This window comes from Oryx dammah, unplaced genomic scaffold, assembly GCF_014754425.2.
Source record: "Oryx dammah isolate SB20612 unplaced genomic scaffold, SCBI_Odam_1.1 HiC_scaffold_29, whole genome shotgun sequence".
NCBI classification, from domain to species: domain Eukaryota; kingdom Metazoa; phylum Chordata; class Mammalia; order Artiodactyla; family Bovidae; genus Oryx; species Oryx dammah.
In genome coordinates, this window is record NW_024070213.1 from 101977359 (window position 1) to 102000239 (window position 22881).

Sequence of the window (22881 nt, forward strand, 5' to 3'; positions counted from 1 at the left end):
TAGCAAAAAATGTGTACAGCTTCTATGTCAAACAAACAAACACACACACGTACACTTGGACATACTCATGATACAAATATACATTCCAATTTGCTGTTCCTTTAAGTGAATATTTTTTTGAGTGTATTTATTAGATGTTTGTGTAGTTTCACCAACCCCATTCTAGTTTAAAAGCATCAGCAGATTTTGCAACTTTCTTTTTCTCTTGTGTGTGATAACTAATCGCTGAGGCCATGCCGGCTTGTTCATTAGAAAAGATACTATTTATAGAAACTGTTCTCATAATTGTACTTTTAATCATATCAGGATATTTCAGTTATCACCTTTGGCCACATGGTTTCAGGAAACGATGCCCAAATACTTCATGCAACTGCTGGTCATTTCTGAAGAGCTCTTTTTTCATTGCATGGATATTCACTAAAACATCTAGAGGTAAAAAAATCTTCGAAGCCCATAGATAAATTCTCAGCAACAGAGGATATGCCCGTTATGCCTTGGAGCCAGAGATGGAAAAATGGCAGTTAACTCCCCAAAATACCCTGCTTCAATATTTACCTGACAGTTTCAGTATCTTGACATTTTCCCCAGTGCATTTCCTCCTTTTTCAGGTATTATTTTACAAGGGATTTCTTGTTATACAGAACTAACATAAATCAATCTATAACAGAGGAATTTGTTTAATACATTTATTCTTTTAAGAAGTTGCATGATCATATTTCATTGACTCGTACAATAGAAAGAAAAATCTTACTACTAAAACAGAGTTTGTGGAGATGGGTGCATGGTAAACCTATTTAGTCTTTTCAGAGGTTCATTCTTAGATTTTAATGTTAAATAATAACAACTATTCATTTAAGCTGGTCTCACTGTATATCTTGACCTTTAGCAATTCCACACACAGCAGCTTATTGTGGTATCCATTAAATAGGAGAAATAAGAATGTTTTATTTTGCCATTAAGAGAAAAATAAAAAGAGTACTGTATGTTACATGGCCCATGAAATATTGGCAGTGTGCTCCTTGGCTTTCATTCGAAGAACAGCGATACTGGAGGACCTCCTTTCAAACTCTGGCTTTGTTTCAAATGCATGTCCATTGGTAGCCCCGGTAAGAAGAGAGTCAGTGAAAAAATTGTTGAGCGGCACGTGGCTGAACTGGTTCTGGTGGTTTGAAAACCCTGTGTAACTGGAATCTGTCCGAGGCGAGTGAGAGTAAGGTGTCATACACGAGGAAGTGTCACGTGGTAACATGCATGAAGTAACCACAGAACCACCACTTGCATTTCCTGCCCACAAATTGTTCTGAATCTGGAATATATAAAACAACAAATATTACATTTACGCGTTCTCACTTTTGTTCCTTACTTTGGGAAACTGAATTTACAAAGTTGTGCTAGCTGTTCTTTGTCTGCTCCTATTGGGTGGTCTATAATTTCATTCTGAGTACATCAAGCAATTACTGAAAAATAATTATTTGAAAGATTCTTCTGGTTTGTTATACTGGAATGGATCACCAAAACCCACATACCTGGTCACATAAAATACTCTCAATACATGTCAATCTCTTGAGGATTCTTTTTACAGTCATGACTTTTAAAATGAAATCTGATTTAATCATTATTTTTTATCAATTCATGTGTTTAGAAAAGTGATTAAAATATGATTAAGTTTAAATATAGTTTTCATCTTTCTAAAGAATATTACAGAATTGCATTTTTTTAAATTTCCATAGCTGACTCAGTGTGGTATTCTTCACTGGAAACCAATGCTGATACCAGGCTGGTTGTTCTTTAGAGATATTTTTAAGCAAAATTCATTTTGGAAAATGTTTACTGTTTCATTGTTTTTCATTCCCTCTAGTCTTGAATATCTCTGTGAAAGGACAATTCTATACATATTTTAAATATTTATTCTATGATTTATATATGATATAATGAGGTTGCAGCAGAATTATAACCTGTGAAGCAGATTTAGAATTCTAAAATTTGACCAGTACCCAATAATGGAAGCACAACTGAGAAAAATACTCAAGTATTAGCAAAAATACTATCTGAATAAAAATTAAGTATGAGGTAACAACTTACATAAGATTGAAAACTGAGTTGTCACTTGTGCCCAAGAAATTCACAATCATCACATTAAATCCCTATAGGAAACATTTCTATATTGTGCAGTATTATCAGCAAACACAAATTTCTTTAAAGTTACTAGGATACAAAAGAAACACTAAGTCAAATTTGTATACTACGAATTTTTAGGAGGCATCTTAGACCAGCTATTTAAACAAGAGCAAGGAAAGTGATCACACGTACTACTGAGAAGCAGAGAGAAAATCGTGACAAATGGCAGGAGCTGGGAAAAAGCAAGGAAAATGCTGCTTGGTATAGCACAGTGGAGAGACACAGCCTTGGAATATGAAATTTGAAAATTTATGCCTTTTATAATATTACACTAGATTTAGATTTATACTACTAAAACATAACAGTAGTATATATGTTTATCCAACCTGGCTTTCTTTTCTTTTTTAAAATCATAATTAGAATACAATAATCAATTACTTAACACATACAGAAGAATGGTTTTCTTATATTTCTTTTTACATAGAAATTTCAGTATACTACTGTAGCCTCTGGTATACTCTTAAAAACTCAAGCTTAAGCCATACTTTTAAAGACAACTTATTTTCAATTAATATCCAAAATATGTAAATGAATATTCTAGATTACATTGTAGAGACGTTACTCTGTAAGTCTGAAAAGGGCCACTTAACCATTTTCAGGACTGAACAAATATCATCCTTCAGGTGGGGCTTCAATGATTGGCAAGATGCCCATTTTAGTGTTGTTTTTATAACAGTTCTTTATATAAGTATTTTCTAAGCTGCTTTAAATATGCCAAATCTGTGAGAGATATCTATAGACCTCTATCTAGCTATGTAACCAGCTGTCCGTCATGATTTTCATACTTTATCAATCTTTAAATTGTCATGGGCTGTGCTGTTTAAATTTGGCTCATCTTACTATATGTATCCCACTTTACCCAAAATATGACTGGTGTCAGTGATTGCTGAGCTATGTATCTCAAACCAACAGGAGGGGATGTTAATGTCATTATTCTGTCAAACTAGTTCTTCTAACTTGATCTGGGTGATTTTCCTCTGACATTCAATCAAACATTGTGCTACACTGAAAAACCACAGTCACATGTCTGACAAAAGGGCTTTCAGGAAATGAAAGTGAACTTGCTTGCTTACTTTTGAAAAAATAAATGCAAGGCAAGATAGTGGTGGAGAAAGATTATGTAGGCTTTATGTTTATTAAAGGATTCCTCAACTTACAAAGCCTGTTGCTAGAAATTATTATTGAACTCATCTACTCGTATTCCAAATGCACAAATATATTTAACAACTAGGTAAAAAAAAAAAATAAGGAGAGTAAAAGCAAGGAAGGTGATCTATGAATTTAAATAAGTATTTTCACCCTAAATGAATTTAGGAAAATCTCTCCATTTTCTATGACATAAGCAAATATTGTCATTTTGATCAAAACTTCTTACCTCAACATGATCAAGCAAGTTAAATGCATTATTTTTCATGAAACAGAACATACAGAAAGGTCTTCTGAACAGAACAGATTAATAAAGCAAGTTACTAACAGGAATACTTTAGTTTTCCTGACCGGTGAAGCTGTCACACATTTTTGCGGATATGCCCGGGTTCCCTGATCTCTGTTTCCCATCTCTTTCCTGTCTTTCTTTGATTTTCAAATTTCTGACATGTTTTCATTTGACTTTGGGGATCTAGATGGTTTCTATATTACAGCTGGATGCAAATCATAAAAAAATAATATTCCCAGTGAACAGAGGTCTTGCTTCCTTGGAAGCATTTCCTCTGGAGGTGTCAAACATCTGATGAGGGCAATCAAGATCATGCTCATGATATCTAACAGTTATCAATTAATGGCCACGTGTCAAGCATTTTGGTTAAAAGCATGATGACTTCTGAATCATTCCAATGCACAAAAAGGTATGTGCTTTTACTATCCCCATTTCGTAAAAGGTAAAACTATAAAACAGAGAGTTTAAGAATCTCACCCAAACTGGGTAACTCTCAGGGAGGAGGTCAAATCTGAACCCCGGAAACCTTATGAAATGCTACAATGACATAAAAACTAGTCTTATGAGTTGAAATTATTTACTTATTCACAATCCCAAATTTGTATTTATAAATTCCACTTTCTGAAAGCAAACTTCCCAATGATCACTCACAACTGTTTCTCATCCCCAGGCTTGACACAGTACATGATAAATCCGTAGTACACATTTATTAAATACTGGAAAATCTCTAAGAATATGAAATTTGGACTGATTCTTCTTGAAGATATAATCAAAATTTTGCGGACAATTTATGCTAACATATCTAAATTTTTTTCTCATGATTTGAATGCCAGAATCACTATACTACACAATCTTAACAGAAATCATCAAAATTACACAGCTAGAGACCCTGTTGACCCTGTATCTTTAGGAAAGTAATCTTTTTTTCTTTTTTGTTAAACACGTATTATCTTATCTTCTGGAGATTCTGATTCATTAAGCAGGTAGTGTAGCTGAGGGGCTCTGTACTAAAATAATGGCAAAGATGATAATGGGGCTGCCCAGGTGGTTCTAATAGTAAAGAACCCACCTGCCCATACAGGAGACTCACGAGACGTGGGTTCAATCCCTAAGGATGGTAAGACACAAAAGCAATTCAGAACATCAACTAGGATAAAGAAACACTATTGAAGTCCAATTTCCTTCCAAATGCAAAAAATTTTCGTACATTTTCAATTATGTTCAATTTCTGTGATAAGAAGCTCACCCTGTTTTAAAAAAACATTCCATTCCCTCCTGGGGAGCTCTGTAAAAAGGTGTAATTTTTCTCTATTTCTGTTCCTTATACAGAATAAGCAGCATCCTTCTTACATGAGAAAATGTTCAAATATCATCATGAGATTATTACACAATCATAAGTCTCTCTTCTCGAAGGATTCTTCATATTGATTTCCAGACAGTATCATTCTAGGCACATTCCTTTGGATGTGTTGGAGGTTGCCAATGCCCTTTCACTCTTATAAACATCCAGCACTGACAACAGAATATAATATTCTAGATATTGTCTGATCACTGTGGGGATAATCTAGCAGGTATCATCTTTGTTTCAGATCATCTACTTCTATTAATGTCTGAAGAAGTAATGTGGTTAAACAACCAAGTTGTTTGAGCTTGTAAAGTTTAATAAATCTACCACTGTTCAGGTGGGCTCCTTCGATGTCTCCTTCATTCCATTCTTCTAAGTGGTCATTTTAAAATGATGTGCTAGAATCTGTAAGTCCTATTGTCTAAAACTACATATTTAACAACAGAGAAGTCATACAAAAATCTTACTCTCTGACTTATGAAAAGAAATACTATATTTGCTGTTAAATTTTGAAATGAAGGAATGTTATTTTTTCTAAGATCACTACTCATCTTTCTAATATTTTTTATACTATTTCATAGACACTGCTACTGCTGCTGCTGCTAAGTCGCTTCAGTTGTGTCCAGCTCTGTGTGACCCCATAGACGGCAGCCCACCAGGCTCCCCTGTCCCTGGGATTTTCCAGTTAAGAACTGGAGTGGGCTGCCATTTCCTCCTCCAGTGCATGAAAGTGAAAAGTGAAAGTGAAGTCGCTCAGTCCTGTCCGACTCTTAGCAACCCCATGGACTGCAGCCCACCAGGCTTCTCTGTCCATGGGATTTTCCAGGCAAGAGTACTGGAATGGGGTGCCATTGCCTTCTCCATCATAGACACTAGCACCAAATAAATTTCTGTAAGCTTTTAACCGTATGATATGCAAGAGATTTACAACCAGGAGCAATGTTATTAAATGCCCATATTCTTTTTATATGTGCTTTAAAAAAAAGAAAAGAAAAACGGAAAAAGAAAGATTGTCTGTCTTTACATTTTTTCTTCTTTGTTGTGTTTAAAAGGAGCGGATAATCTAAAAATATTCCATGTTTTAATGTGGTTCACAGCATTTTTTAAAGTTCTGGGGGTATGTTAAAAGCATTGTCCACAGAATTTAGCCAACTGCCTCCCATTAGCATGAAAGAAAGTTTAGCTGACTTACTACTCTCCACTTTGAATGTTTGCCCCTTAATGTTTTTCTAATCAAGTGAAAACCTTATATATTTAATTATTCCACAACTTTGAATTTTGGAGGAAAAATTTTTTTTTGTCTGATTCTTTCCAAACTGAAATCATTTAATGTTCACCTTCCTTCCAAGGAATTAAAAGCAATAATAGCTAAAAGGAGAGGGTTAATATGTAAGTATACATACATATATTGAGTTCTTCACTGTGGATCTATATATGTCATGGATTGATAGAATAGAGTAAATCATGGATAGGAAATCATAAACCTCATTTACCTTCACCTTAGAAACTTGATATAGATATATTCTTTACATAACCAAAGCTAGAAAGAAAATTTAGTATGCTAAATGTGGTATATATTTCTAATGTATTTTCTGATTTTACTGTAGTGGGGAGTTTTTCATACTTCTAAAAAACCTCTTAATCTCAGTTTATTATTTTTTCCCTTAGTTGTAAAGTAGCATGATGTGTAAAAAAAAAATCAAATAGTTTCCTGATTTATACACTCTATATCTCAATGTTATGGTATTTATGGAGGTATTAGCCTACGGAATTTAATTTGGATTTAACAGAAATACTGAAAAAATGTGAGAATATAGGAGTAATTTTAGAGCATTCTTAATTTTAAAGCATCTCTAAAGCCAACTAAATAATTTTTTTCCTACTAAAATAAGTTTACTTAATCTTACTCCTCTACATATAGACTGTTTCTTTCTGCCACCAACATTTATATGTACACGAGACACACACACACACACCAGGATACACGTATTATCCTATACTCATAAGACCTTCACATCACAGCCCCAACAGTTCCCTGTGGGAGTTAAAAGGCTGCTATGAAAAAACAGAGAGCAGGGATTCACAAAGAGGTATTTGTGATGATGTTACAGCAATAGTTTCTTTCCATTAAAATCAAAAAGTTGATTTTGGCTTCTCCTGTTTGACAGAATGCTTACTTTTATTGACTACTCTGAGTATTATTCTATACTTACTATAAAGATTTATTACCACATTATCACTATAGAATTTAATTTACCAGATTTTTATATGGCCTCTTTTGAAAACGCAAACATCACTTTTTACAAAAGTAGTTTGACTTTTTAAGAGACCATTATATTCTTTATTGGCATATCCCCCCTTTAAAATTCAGAGGGATAAAGTATTAATAAGAATCATATGCTTATTAACTTGCAGATATTTTTAGCTGTTGGGACCTTAGGGTCCCATTAACTTTTCTAGTAACTACCTCAGTAGGCTTCTGGCAGAGAGAAAGGGTATAGGTGTTTTTCTAAACAGTGAATTTGCTACCAGTGAATAAATAACATACACTGAGACTTTGTGTACCTGGGGGAAAAAAATCCCAAGTTGAATTAATCACACAGTCAAAAGATAAACCTGAGCACATCTAGGTACTACTTGAGATAGAAATGAGGGTACGTTTTCATCAGAGCCCTCTTATTAGATGTAATTTTAACTAAATATATATATATAAATACTAAGATTTTGGAGGAATTAATTTCAAAATTTTTTTAAATGTGTTTTTAACTCATAGTATTACTAAGTTGAAGTGGTCAGAAAGTCTTTATTCATCAGAAAAGGACCACATGTTAATTGTTCATTGCTACTTTTGAGTTCTTAAATGAAATATCATCTTAGAAATGTATATATGGATTTCAAACAGGAGGAATGCCTTTTCTGTTAAAAAAAAACAACACTATTAGATGTAATAGTCATGTGAGACTAACAAACTGGAAAGAAATTTGCTATACAGAAAAATAAAAGTGTGTGTCTCTTGTTAGTGTAAAACTTAAAAGACTATCTCAATTAGTCTCATAAGCAATGTTAATGTCTATAAATTTCCAGAATGATATCATATAAATGTTTAAATTTTGCAATTCAAATAATATTTGAAATATGCTCCAAATAAAAGATATAGGAAACATTAAGAACATCTTTCTTTCCCTTTACTGTCGAATGTGTTCTTAAATTTTAAATTGTGATCATTACAAAAAAATTTTATAGGAAATATCACCCTACATACCTTAAAATGAAATCATAGCACTTGGCATTTGCTATTATTTATCCAGCAGCAATTATCAATTGAAGTATTTTCCAATTATTTGTCACTTTATTTTTCACCTATTTTAATGCATGCATGCTAACTACTATTGATTCATGAGTGCCTAATTCATTTTTAACGAGAATTCAACTATTTAAAAAGTTCAGAATTATAAGAAACAAAAATTATGTTTTTTTTGTAAATTATTAACCTAAAATGTAAATCAAGTATGCAAACACAAAGTATTTATTCAGTATATTTTTAATCTTAGAGTGTTTCACAAGGTGTCATATACAAGCTTGCAATTTATTCTTAAAATCCTGAGTCAAGTTATCAATACTATTCATCTTATATCTGAGTTAACTCTAATTTGGAATTTTATTTTTGTTATTTTAAAATCAACTGTGCATTTGCACTAAAAAGTCTATTTAATGCTCCATAACTTAGAATAAAAATGAAAACTCACAGATGCATGTGGTTTAATAAATGTGGTGCACATACAATTCTGGATTAAAATATATCCTGAGGTTCACACTAACAATAATGGTTTAAACTGCAGGTTTTAATCCAGAAGTTCTCGTAGACTTTTCAGACTTTGATGCTTAATTTCCCCCCTCCTTCTTCCATAAGGTAGTTTTAATATGTATGAACTATTTTTATATTTTTACTTTTTATTATTTTGATAATCTACTCAATTTATTGATTTACTCCTTCCTCTTAAAATACAAAATATGTACAACCAAATCAGTTAAATACAACACTTAACAGTGTTCACTTAACTAAAAGCAAAACAAAAAAAAAAAACCCAGCTAAGTTATTACTACTAAGTAAAGTCTTTAAATCACATTAAATTTGAATATTACATTTCAAAAATAAGTCTATTTTCATAATCAACAATGTGAAAGCACTTTACTTCTAGAGGATAGTCTTTACTTCTTTAAAGTATCTGGGATTACTTTCACCAAATAGAAGAATTATTCACCGTCTGTGTCTAGCTGTTCCTTTACTTAATCAATACTAACAAAATCTACCTCCTGCTACACATAACTTAGTTTTAACATATACATATATGTGAAATACACTTTATATGTTTTTATATAAATATATATTTAATTAAATTAGGAATGGTATCCATTGTAAAAACTATATTGATTTGAATAAATTATATCCTTCTATAACTGTAAATATTTGTGCTTACTATCAGTGATAAATTGTATCACTTGTTGTCCTAGTGCTGTTAATACTTTGTCCCTCCATTCATAAAGGAAGTGTCACTGTACTACAATATATGACCATCTCATTGCTTGTTTGAAAGATATGGAATTACTCATTACACAATGCATCATGGATAGCTACATTATTAACATTTTTAAAAGATCTTGGGGTCTTTGTTTACTTCAAATACTTGGGAAAAAAACAGAAATAACAGTGATAAAAATGATACTTTTTCTAAAGGTAAAAACTGCTCCAGGTGCCCTTAAATCACTAAACCACAGTGGTTAAAGGAAACAAGCTACATATTCTTTATTTAGCTTAAGTAAAGGCAAACTTTAAGATTAGGAGAGAAACTTGTTGATAGAAGAAGGTAGGGTAAACAATATCTTCATAATCACTATTTTACAGAAACCTTAAAATTTCCTTTTAAAAACTGTATAGCAATATTTGAAAGAGTATATGTTAAGCTAAAAATACTTTACAGCTTTTCATCTGTTTTTTAAATTATTTTAGTGACTACAAATTATCTATAAAGTGAATCCAATGTTTGCTAGGTTCAAACTCCAAGTGGCATATATTTCTAAAGGCATCAATTAAATAACAGAAAGCAAAAATACTACAAGGGTCCTTTTTTACCTTTGGGAAATAGATGTAATTATGATTCCACTATTTACTAAGTAAAACCTTACTGAAAATTTTGGCAGGAAAACTTTCAACCTTTCTTTTGAAATTTTTGATGAAAAAATATTTTCCAAGTGAGAAAATAATTCTGGTGGATTAAGAATATATCCAAATTTTCCTAAAACTACCATCTTTATTTGGTCATTCTAATTTAAAGAAGAAAGTGTATTTAACTGAACTTGTTCTTTCCCTGGGATCCCCAAATAGTAAATTTACTCACAGAATGTATTGATTTAAGTACTGCAACAAAAAGGGGCATTCAAACCACTTAACTACTTCCCTACTGCAGAAAAAAAATTAATAATGACTAATAGCTATTAGAGAATCATGACTATTTATTGAGCCCTCATTATGTACTAGGAAATACTTTGCATAAACTATTTTAATTCTCACAAATAACATATGAACTTCTATCACCATTTTATAAATGAAGAGAAATGTTCCTAGCGGTTAATTTATTTGCCAAAGGTCTAAAAATCTATTAAGTGGCACAGTCAGGATTCGAACCCACAACTACCTGATTGTGAAGCCCGGAGTCATCCGTGGCCCACCCCAAATCCCAGGATTTAGTTCCACAGACTATTTAGAAATCATTTTAATCCTCTCCATAACAGAAAAAGTATCATCAACATCTTCATCTACAACCACCAACTCTAGTACCAACTGTACCTCAACTTTACAAATAATCAAGATCAAGGAAGTCCAGAGACTTTTTCAAAGTCACCTAGCTAGTAAACGATCAAATTAATATAAGCTTAATCTGAACTAACCTAATGGCACAAAATGAACACTTCTAAGTATGAAGGCTGGCTATAATCTTTCGATCGGTCATGTCCGACTCCTTGCAACCCCATGGACTGTATGTACATGGAATTCTCCAAGCCAGAATACCGGAGTGGGTAGCCTTTCCCTTCTCAAGGAGATCTTCCCAACCCTGGGATCGAACCCAAGTCTCCAGCACTGAAGGCGGATTCTTTACCAGCTGAGCCATAGGAAAAGTCCATAATCTTTCTATAAACTATGTGTAACTTAACAAAAAATATTTTATTCACCAAAAATAGTTAATTTAAAGATGCTTTGGTTTTAATAAATTAGAAACACATTAGAATCTAATGTTGATAGATACTTGCTTGGTTCTTAAACTCAAGGACAAAATTATGTAAGTCTCTTTTGGTGTGCTAGATATAGTCTGCATCAAGAAATGTTTGCAGAATTTGTAATATCTAATTTGCAATCTGTCTAGAAAGCAGGAGATTTTGTCTGGATCATTTGTATAACCTCTGTGCCTAGAACAAGACCGAGCATGTATCTGTTTGATAAAATGCAAAACTATAAAATGATAAAACTCTGGAAGAAAATGAATTAAGCTGAAAGGGGTCTGCAAAATCTTTATAGTCTATTTCTTCCAAAGAGGAAAAGTTAGCTGCTTAAGACCACAGAGCTGGTTGAGAGCAGAGATTCAGAAACCATCTGTTTTATTTAAAATAGACTAATTTTGTTTTATAATGGACTCCTGAAAACTGAAGAGAACCAAAACTTTTTTCACATCTATTCAGTATATATATAAGTTGCTTAATACTGTGATGATACAATGTGAGTAAGAACTGAATCATCTTTTAAATACTTTACATCCTAAATGGCGTGGCAGACATTTTTACACAATCCACCACAAGGTTGGTCAGAAAGTGACGCACTGACTGAGGGAAAATTGAGAGGAGGCTTCCAGGTTTAGGTGAGGGAAAGGGAATTCAAGATAGAGGGAAACAGATTTAGCACAAGCAATGAGACTCTCTTCTAAAATATCATGTAATGGAGAACATCGAATAATTTAATTTAGCTATACTGTATTGACAAATGGTAACTGATATTGTGACCCAAAATAGAGCTTTAATAAAAAACACTACTATTTTCACTACATCAAAATATACTACCTTTCATCACTACTGACATCACAGTACTCACTTTTTTATTTGCTTTCAAACATAAGCAAGTTTTTAAAAAAGAGTAACTTAGTCTAAGAAGTATCTACATTTTTAAAATATTTTATTATTTAGGCATTTTTCCTTTCCAAAGTAAGGTGATGTTTCAGGGTCAAAATTGAACTATTTCAAGACTCAGTGTTGGTTTAAGGAGAAAATGTTGCATAAGGAGCCCGGGACTCCTGAACTCAAAACACTTGGGCTCAAATTCAATGAGTTAATGGCTATAAGGAGGAAGCCTGGCTTAAAACAAGCCCTCAACTGGTAGTTACTATTTTTACTGTTACAGCTGTTGTTACTACAGTGTAATGAAGACCAGTGAAAACAAAGTATTTATAACATTTTAGAAAGTATTAATTACTATTCATAAATAAACATTATATGTATATAGATACTTTATGCTAGGTAAGATTATGATACAAAGGCTTACTATTATGAGCAAGCTGAAGGAGATCATTTTCTAAACCATTTCTGGTTTTGATGTATTTCTGCATATGCTTTTGCTTCCCTGCCAAATTGCTAATTCTTTATTTCTGTCCTGCCGCCAACTTTTTCTAGTTCCAACTTTTTTGTAATTAATAATTTTTTTCTGTAATTAGTAACAGTAACCACATTCAATGTCTTATTGCACTGAGTTGGTTAGACTCTTTCAATTCCTATTTTTCCCATTATAAACTATTTTCAAGCCACATGATTTTTTTTCTTTTTAAAAAAGCAGTTTCCTTAGGCCGAGTCTTGAGACATGACTTTGGCATAGTTATTTTTTCAAACAAACTAAAATAAAGTCAACCACATATTTTTAACTGAAACAGAATTTTCCCCTGACTTTCTTTAATACCTAGAGTAGGGGAGTGGCAGACACTTGATTTCAGAATTTTTGGTAATCAAACATTAAATGACTTAGCAATACAGAAAAGTACTGTGGATTTGACAGTATTTTTATTATTGTTGATGAACGCACTGTCAAAATAACTTCAACATATGATGTCTGTGTTCCCACATTTAAATTATGAGATGGTATAACCAAATATTACATAAAAATTATGGAGAACCCACAAAGAGAAATGAGTGCAAAATTCTATTATCTCTGAGGGGAATTTTTTAAATTAATCCTTTGTTGGCATGAAAAAGACCATCAAATGTATAATTTGACCATACCATTTCCTTTCCTGCTTGAGCTACTAGGTGACCTCATTCTGCTAACTGCTAATATCCAAAGCTATGAGGCACAATAACATAATGGCAAGATAATTTTAGGGGGTGGCTAATATTAAGGGTGACTAGTTAAGAGTATATTGTTATATTAAGTTTTCACTCAGAGCTTAATTGGTGCAAGGCCCTATTCTACACATTTTACGATATTCTAAAGAAGAAAGAGGGGTTAGCAACAAGGCAACTAAGAGCAAGGAGCAGAAAAGTGGAAAATAGAAATAAGAACAATAAAAGGAATGAAGACTGAAATAATAAAGTGGAAAAAAGGTGCGCTACAGTCAAGTGCTGTGAGACAGACTTAGCAGTTAGACTGCTTCAAGGCTACTTGAAAAGAATTCACAACTTGTGACTTTATTATTTCTAAAGTCATCACAAGTAGTTTAAAACTATGTAAAGTATATGCCATCTCTGTTATTTTTCTATTGTTATTTCACTGGTTGGCAGGGAACATTTTCTGCTCCCTTGAACTGAACGGCAGATCTGAATAATGCGACTTAAGTCTTATGCTCTTTTGCTATTAATCATGTAATCATGTTACTTACCCTTAAGAGCCACATTGCCTCTGCTTAAATCTGAGCTATACTACACTAATAAAAGTGAGTAAATATCTCACTTTTATTAGTGGCAATAAATACCTCGCCTCTCTGTGCCTCAGTTTCCACATATAAAAAAATGGGAATTAATATCACCTACTGCATAAGGTTACTGCGAGGATTAAATGAGTTAAATGTACACTGCTGAGAACTGTGACTGACAGAGAGGGCTATCGTCTTGTTGACAACCAGGAACACTGTAGTGTCTGCTCCCTTGGAACTTACCACCTAGAGGAGAACCATCCTTGCAGCATTTTGCTTAAAACTCAACTAGGACACTCAAAACATATGCTGATGGTAAGTAACCAGGGGATACACATATTTTTAAAATAGGAGAACATATAGAGGAACTACTTTAAGATAAACTTTTTGAAGTAAGGGAAATAAGATTCCTCTTAAGGTATCGGCCTTTATTCAAAAGGTACCCGTATCACTGGTCTTTAAGGAAACTGCAGTGGCAAGGCTTAGCTGTAGCAGCCCTTTATAGACCGCCCTGTAAGGAACCACTCGTGTGATCATGGACCAATTCTCTTTCTTAACTCATCTGGGTCTGGTTTCCTGACTTTTAAAATGAAGGAACTAGGTGATCTCTAAGGCTCTTATTCACATATAATATTACATTAATAAATTTCATGAATAAAAATTCATGGAGGTGTGAAAGTCTCAAGATAGATTTTTTAAAAATCATGAAAGGTACAAGAACACAAAGACAGCATGAAATTAAAAGACTGAATTCATGCTCACAAGGTATGAATTAACAGTTGAAAAATGAATATCCTTAAGTTTGGGCTATGATGATTTGTTTACTGGACTATCAAAATATTCCATCAGTATATGTGTTACATATTCATTTTCAAAGTAGTCTCTTACAACACACATCATTAAACAATAAGGAATTAAATAACAGATGGCTTGTTCCTTATAATACACATATTCTTTATGTAGCAAATATAATTCTGATTATTATAATTCAGTAGCAGGAAAAATTAATATCCAGTTACAAAAACAAAATATATTTATGTGCATTACAAAGTATGAAAAAACAACCCTCTCTAAATTAAAAGAAAAAATTAGAGGAAAAAATTTTCTAAATACTCTTAATGAGATACAATTTAAAAATTAGGTCCAGAACTAATTCTATACATGTTTTAAGTCACAAAGGGATAAAATGTTGCCTTGAAACAGTAAGCAGTTTCAAAGCTGAAAAGACAACATAGGAGAAAAAATAGTTTTAAGTGGAAATGAAGGTTTCATCAGCCACATTTAACAGTAGGTTATGGTACAGTTCATAAAAAAAGAGCCACAGAGCCTAGCAATGTTTTATGTATTTTAAAAGTTAACAAAGGGAGTAAGTCTGAATTATCAAAATGCAGACTAATTAAGAGACATATTATTGAATGATGCTACTTAAGTTGTTGCAATGTATACCAAAGAAGAGACCTTGAAATATTTCAAGTGAATGGCTCTGGAAAAAATAAAAATAAATATTTTAGCAAAATAAAAATCTAACAAACATGGACACAATTTTTGGAGATTAAAATTTTCATTCTTAACTATTATATTAGATGTGATAAACCTTACACTAGCCCTCTTAAGAATATACAAACCACACTTGTGTATCTCAGTGTTCTGTGCAATTTACCGTACCTGTGGATAGCTGTCAGTTCTTGGCAAAACTGATATGTCATAGGTAGCAGCAAAATGGCTCTTAGCTTGTTGGATCTGGCCATAACGTTCTCTTTTTCTCCACTTGGCCCTTCGATTTTGAAACCAAACCTAATTTTTTAAAAAAGTAGAATTTCAGCTCAGGAATAGCTGGTAATGCAAATATGATGGTCAAAGATGTTAAATCAGAAAGGTAAACCAGGTCAAGAAAATTACAAAAGCAGAAATGTTTTTATATTAGAAAGGGATCCACAAGTTTTACTTTCTATTTTATTTTACCCCGATATGATACGTGCCGTGTCTACTAGGCAATACAGTTTAATAGAATCAGACAAGATGTTTTCAAAACTTTATTTAATATGTCTGAGCCTCTATTTTTTTTACTTATGGAAAATAAAAAAGAATTAGATCCTTGAAGATTCCTTATATCTCCAAATGATCATAGATAATAATCCTCTCTCAGAGAATGCAAGTCTGAAAGACACTCATAACTTTTTAATTTGGGGTTATGTATATAACATGAACTCAGCCAATCTATAACCAAATTAATATCTAAGTCTGTCAAAACAATTATCTTTAAAACATGTCACAAAGTGGAGGCTCTTCTGGGCTGTACCCAGACTTACAAAAACTTAGAAAAATGTAAACAAACACATTACATCTAAAACATATGGCACCAGCAGAAAGACAATGATTATTTAGAAGCAAACTAGTAGGAGTACATGTTATATTGAGCATGATAAAGATTATGGGTACAATGGTGTCATCCGAAGCTGAACTATGGCTTTAAAATATACAAATTGTTTCTAACATAAAATATACAAATTGTTTAGAACATAAGATTTATTTTCTCTTATAGAAAATGCTCACAAAATCTTAAAGATAATTTCTCCAATGTAAAATACTTATGGATAATATAAATTTTAAAAGAAATAGGACAGATATAATCAAGTGTCAAGAAAGCCTGTGTATTAGTATGGCCTCCACACAGTTCCTAAACTATTTTCCAAATTTCTCTAACTAATTATATAGCAGAAACATCTATTCTATCTCTTCCTCAGAGGGTTAAATATTAACCAGCTCACACTTGTAAGATCTCCAGAATCTTCATTTTAATATTTTAGGTGTTAAAAGGTTATACAGAAAATTAAATTCAACATGTATAATTTGATATATAATTTACATGAGCAGCTTTCTGAAAGCTGTTTAGTCTTCAGAGAACTATCTTCAGAATACAAAATATTTAGGAAAAAAAGCTGAAAAGACTTATAAAAATGCACACTGTAAAAAAAGCATTTCACTAAAATTTATTTGAACTTTTTATGCTTTTTTGTATTCAATTCTACTCTTTTATATCTTTTCCTTCACACTTATGGAGACATGTTAATATTCAGTCTGGAGTGTAAGCAAGTATTGCAAATTGAAGATGGCAGTTTGAACAGTTCTCAGAAGAAGGCAAAGAGAGCTACCTGTTCAGATGGTTTCTTAGAACACTGCTGGTAAGTGTATATTACCCACTATATTCAGGGCTTAAGACAACATTAACAACAAAACAAAGCAAAACACTTTTTTGTTTTCTCCATAGACAGGCACCAAGAGCATACTAAGGGAATTTAGTAATGAGGGCTTTTTTCTTTACAAGAAAACCTTGACAATCACTTTAAAATAGGTACTGATTACCACTCTTATGCAAAAAGCAAGGAAACTACCTGAGTAAATTAGGTTCAGGCTGGCTCTCTGTGCCTATTCGTAGAGCAAAATTAACCAGCACTTGGTGAAATGTTAAGGCGAAAACACACTTTGTTGCACAGCTGATCATCTATGTGTAAACATATTTTTCTATGGTTATGAGTATAACTAATTTAAATATATGAACACAAGACCAAAAAACACATGGGTGGGGTTTGTGTTACTGCTTGACAATTCTCAAATTCTTTCTTAGGACTGACTTTCTGCATATTTACTTCCTGAACTAAGATAAAATAACCATTTGTCTCTATAAACTAAAGCAAAAATCTGCTCCTTGTTACTCCTGCACCACCAGATGTTGTCTTTAACTATGTGTAAGAGACTTACAATGGGTCAGTCTTCAGAAGGAATACTATTACTCCACTCAGAACAAAAATTTATTTCTTTATTCTAGAGGTTTATGGAAATTGCAAAATTCAGTATTATTTTTTTTAGAGTCGTAAAAACACACAAAAAGAAAAAGGTCATTCTCCTGAATTAGTCTTACTTGCGAACTAAGAAAATTGTTTAAAAATATCAGGGCTAGGAAAAATAAAATACGCTTAAGAGGTAGAATTTTACCCAGTATTTTTGTTTTTTCAAATTATTAAAAAATTTAGTATACTGAATCATCTAATTTGATAATTTGAACACATTTTATAGATATAACAATTGAATCTATACATTTAAAAGTTACTTTTAAGATTATTATTCCTACTGCTTCTGAAAAAATCATGTAAGTTATCCAGATTTTAAAAACTACAATGGAAGGCATGTATTGACAATTGCTGGGACTAGAAAATTGTAGATGTGCTTATACAACTTTTCTTTAATTATGTATAGTGAAAATAGTTTACGGTATACCTAACAGCTGAGAGTTTGTGAGACTGTTGTTTTTTTATTATAACTCCAACCTCGGTAAAATTATAGATGCTTATGGGCCATTATACAAATAATTTACAAATCTAAGGTATATAACCCAAAAAGAGCTTCGACAGCTGATAGAAAAATAAAATACATGAATTACTAAATTGGAGAGCTATGATTCTGGGTTCTTGTCCTTTAAAGATCACTTTTTGAAATCAGAGATTTGGTATCATATTCTATTCTTTTAAAATAATCATTAGCTTTTATGCCTAAGTAATAAGTCAAGTTCTTTTCTCTTAGGCTTGGGTGTGAGTTGTTAAATCATTTGCAAGTAAAAAGTAATTTCAGTAGACTTACATGCCTCTGCTACACTGTTCTCTATCTTCAGCAGGAGAATCAGTTTCTGCCTTTGTGGTAAAACTTTGGGATAAACTTTGTGGTAAAACTCTGTGGCAATTATGGAATCATTCTAACACTACCCCCCAACCACCTCCCTGCTCCAAACACACGCAGCCTCCAGCGTTCATTGGCTCCTACCTGGACCCTGGCCTCAGTCAGCTCTGTCCTCAGAGCAAGCTGTTCTCTGACATACACATCCGGGTAATGGGTTTTTTGAAAGACCTTTTCCAGCTCCTCCAGCTGCAGGCTGGTAAAGGTGGTTCGGTGTCTCCGCTTCTTACTGCTGGATACGTTGCTGTCACATTTATCCCCAAGTTCATCCAGTTCTCCCTTCTCTGGAATCCCTTTCACGGGAGACAGCCGGAGACTGTTACAGTTGTCCATGGCTCGATTTAGTTCTGTGTGAAGAGGCTGTCCTTCTACTTTAGTGATCCCATAGTTCACTGTGCCCAGAGAGGGGGAAAAACAGTTCTCAGCATTGCAAAACACCTTGATGAAAGAATTAAGTTGAAGTGATAACAGAGCATCAGGCAGGTAGTCTGTTAGGATTTATCGTGCCAGTATTGATGTGATCATCATATTATCTACTATTGGGCTTCCCTGGTGGCTCAGCTAGTAAAGAATCCACCTGCAATGTGGGACACCTGGGTTCCATCCCTGGGTTGGGAAGATCCCCTGGACAACAGCTACCCACTCCTGTATTATTGCCTGGAGAATTCCACAGACTGCATAGTCCATGGGGTTGAAAAGAGTCAGACACGACTGAGTGACTTTCACTTTATCTATTATTATTAATTCACTTTGGGCAAGTTTAGAATCATCTAAAAATGTGTACATGGAACTTCCATAATTTGCCAGCATCACATATAGTTCTGTTTTTCAGGTTTAATGTAATAGTTATCCAGATAATTTATAATCAAAGTAGTCAAATTAAAAGATGCTCTGGTTAAAAAAAAACAAAACTAAATGACCATAATTTTTGAAAAGTGAGCCGAATTTCATGTCTTATTTACTCACAGCAGACAAAAGTAAGCTACTAACAAGGCTCAAAAAGGACATTTCGATTTTAAATACTGTCTGTAAACCAAAATCCATCTTCTCTCTTCTCAAGGTTATGTTTCTTCTCCACACAAAACCTATGGACTACAAATTTAAGAAATGGCATTGTTTCTACTATATTTCCAATATTTCAACTGCATATCATGTCCACATTTAACATTTTAATTTTAAAAAGTGACCTACTAAGTCAAAAAAAGAATTTTTCATCCCTTTCTCAAAGTGTTTTTACAGAAAAGGATAAGATTTAAGTAGACTTCTTTAGCTTAAAAACTCACTTGGAGTTATCGAAACATGTCAAATTTATGCTTAACTCTTTTAAAACATGAAATTGTCCTAAGATAGAAAGCTTTACTCTTCCTTTCAGTAAAGCACAGAAATTAAAACCTCTATTAGAAGATGACAAAGGATATCATCTGGCATTCTGTTTAGGGGTGTTTTAATTTCAGTGACTTCCTCCAGATTCCATTGTGCCCCACACACAAATATAATGGATACACATAACGAAATAGGAAACATTTTTTTAAGTCGGCTCAACCATAACAATCATTTCCAATGAACTGCTATACTTTTTTCGTTTTTGTCTATTTTTAAATTCTCTCTTACAATGTATTTTTAGCTTTTTTTACAATGTATTTTAGCTTTACTTTGGTCTTTATACGAATGTATTGAACTCTAGTACCTAGGTAAATCAAATACCCAATTGCCTTTAGGCAAAAAAAAATTTGTGATGTAAAACTAAATATAAAAGAGAGCCTTGACTGATTAACAAACAATACAGTTTTGTCTCCGTGGGCAGAGTTAATGGGGAACTGCGGTAATTAGCGATGGGGGAGGGGAAACAGGCGTTTGAGGGTAAGGGCATCTCAGGAAAAAGGCAGGAACTTTCCTAAATTTAGCGGACTGCTTGTTGCCTACATTCTCCTTACTTAAAACTTTCCTATTAAAATCCATCCTAACAGTGTGATGTTCTTTTAAAACTTTATAAAGTATCAAAAATCACCTATTTTTCTTATTTTTGGAATCCCGACAATTTAAATAAAATATTATGATTCTTATCCAGCAGTCAACAGAGGACATTTCAGAACCATTTAAAAACAAATCCTGTCCATGGAAATAACTTTATGGATACACTTTAAAATTCCAAAATATAAATACTGCAATACAGACAGAAAGTCAAAACTTCAGTATATTGAAATAAAATTATTTTTTCGCGTCTGTCTAAATAAATGGGACTTAACGGATTTTTCTCTATTGTTTGTTCCTTCATTTTTTAATTTAACCTTGCAAGTCAAAAGTAATTTGCAACGCTGAACAAAATAAGTAAAATATACGAGGCCTTTTTTTTTTTTTAAGCTTATTGCGTACTAAGTATTTAGAAGAGGAGCTACTATGAGCCAGTGGCTCGCCAGATTGTGAACCTCCATTAAAATAGGGGGCGGGAGGCTTGTTGTAAATATTTCACACTTAATTCATTTGTTATTTTAAAGCAACCCGCTCCTTACAGCTTAGCTGTGGAATATATACAATGATAAGGAAAAGTCTTCTTGGAATTGTAAACTTGCTTTAGCTGTCGCGATCTGAAAAAAATAGGTTTGTATTGGGTTACAAGATAGAAAAGATAGATGGTTTGTTTTGATAACATTTTGACTTTGAGATACTTGGCCATTCAAAGTTGAAGATTTCACCCAGAAGCATTCCGAAAGGCTTCTTAGGCGACTTCTATCGTGGAGTCAGAAAAATCAGACAATGCGGAATTCGCGAGTGATTATATTGGGGATTCTTTGCCCGAAGCTATGTAAAGTGATTTGGCTTTTAAAAAACATTTATGTTGTTGCAGAACAAACCCAAAGAAGCAGAAATCACAAATCCACAGAAACTCATCTAGTAAGCCTCTAACTTCACAAAGAAAGATATCGTTGCGTCTTGAAAATTAAAAAAAAAAAAAAAAGGATTTTCACCTAAGTTTTCTTCTTCGTGACGGCAGTGACGTCCTCTAACGAGCTGTGATGGATTTCAGCTCCCCCGGCCCGGGGCAGCGCGGCGGGCTCGCAGAGGAAGCGCGCTGTCTCGACTCAATTACGCTCTATTTAGCGCCCTATCAGTTTACGCCCGGGTCCCGGGTAGCGGGACTCCAGGGCCCGTGAGGAAGGCGACTCGGCAGCGAAAACAGAACCGCGAGGATGCACCCCAGGGGCGCGGGCTCCTTCCTTGGCTTCCCCCCCGCCCCGGCTAAAGTCTGCAGCAGCCCCAAACTCCGCTTCCTAAAACCAGCACTGTTCCACCGACCTCCTCCGCCCTCCAGCTCTCCCGCTCCCCCTTCCTTTCCTTCCTTCTTTCCTTCCTGTTTTCCTTCCTTCCCTCCGTCCTTCCCTCCCTCCCGGTCCCTCCCGGTCCCCGCCCTCGGATTTGCGGGTGGGCTTCCGCGACCCCCCTGGAGCAGGGGGACTCACCGCTGCTGTCCTGACAGGGCGAGGTCCTCTCCAGGCGCACGTGATGCTCGGCGCGGGGCAGGGGCCCGAAGGCCTGCACGCATTTGCCCGCCGACGCTTTGCTGTAAAAGGACTCATTGTCCAGCGTCTCCATAACGTGCTCCAACGCGCCTCCTGCGCCCATGTAAAAATCACTGTTTTTACTCGGTGGGCTCTTGAGGGCAAACTTCTCGCTCAGAAACTCCATAATCCTGGAAGGCTGTCGCAGAGCTCCCGGGAGCTCGGGGGGCTGGAGCGCGCTGGGGGAGGGAGCGAGTGGGCGGGAGGAGGGAGGGCCGGAGAGGAGGGAAGGGGAAGCGAGCGCTGCGGCGCCTGGAGCTGCCCGGCTCCGAGCCCTTTAAGACGTCCCGGCTGGAAAGGGGGCACCCGAAGTTGCTTTTATATCTTGAAACTCAGCTGGGCTCCTCGGGCAACCTCCCAGATCTAATGAATATGAAAATAGGCAGGCGACTAAACTCCACCCCGGGCCCCCCCTCCGCCCCCCACCCTACCCCCATCTTCCCCTTACTTACCAGGGCAGGGCGCGTCCAGGCCTAGGTTAGACAGACAGCTCCATTTCAGACAAATGCCAGCAGGGACGAGGCCACAACACTCAGAAACATTGTCGCCGCGACAGTGGACTGGCATTTCGGAAGAGCTTGGTGAGATCGCAAGGCAGTTAACCTTCCACTCCCCGCGCTTTGCGCCCTCCGGGGCCACCCGCCCAGCACCGGGTCCCCACCCCGCCCCCACGCCGGCCACTCACTACCAGAAAGA

General features: G+C 34.6%; 1 protein-coding gene across 1 annotated transcript; it reads right to left on the reverse strand.

Moving 5' to 3' along the window:
• Positions 1–672: 672 nt before the first annotated feature.
• ALX1 (ALX homeobox 1) lies at positions 673–22536 on the reverse strand. The gene is made up of 4 exons (XM_040234474.1): positions 22087–22536; positions 18716–19020; positions 15566–15694; positions 673–1306 (listed from the first exon to the last, which is right to left on the reverse strand). The coding sequence occupies exons 1-4, from the start codon at positions 22310–22312 to the stop codon at positions 986–988; spliced, it is 981 nt and encodes a 326-aa protein (XP_040090408.1). The 5' UTR covers positions 22313–22536; the 3' UTR covers positions 673–985.
• Positions 22537–22881: the final 345 nt, after the last annotated feature.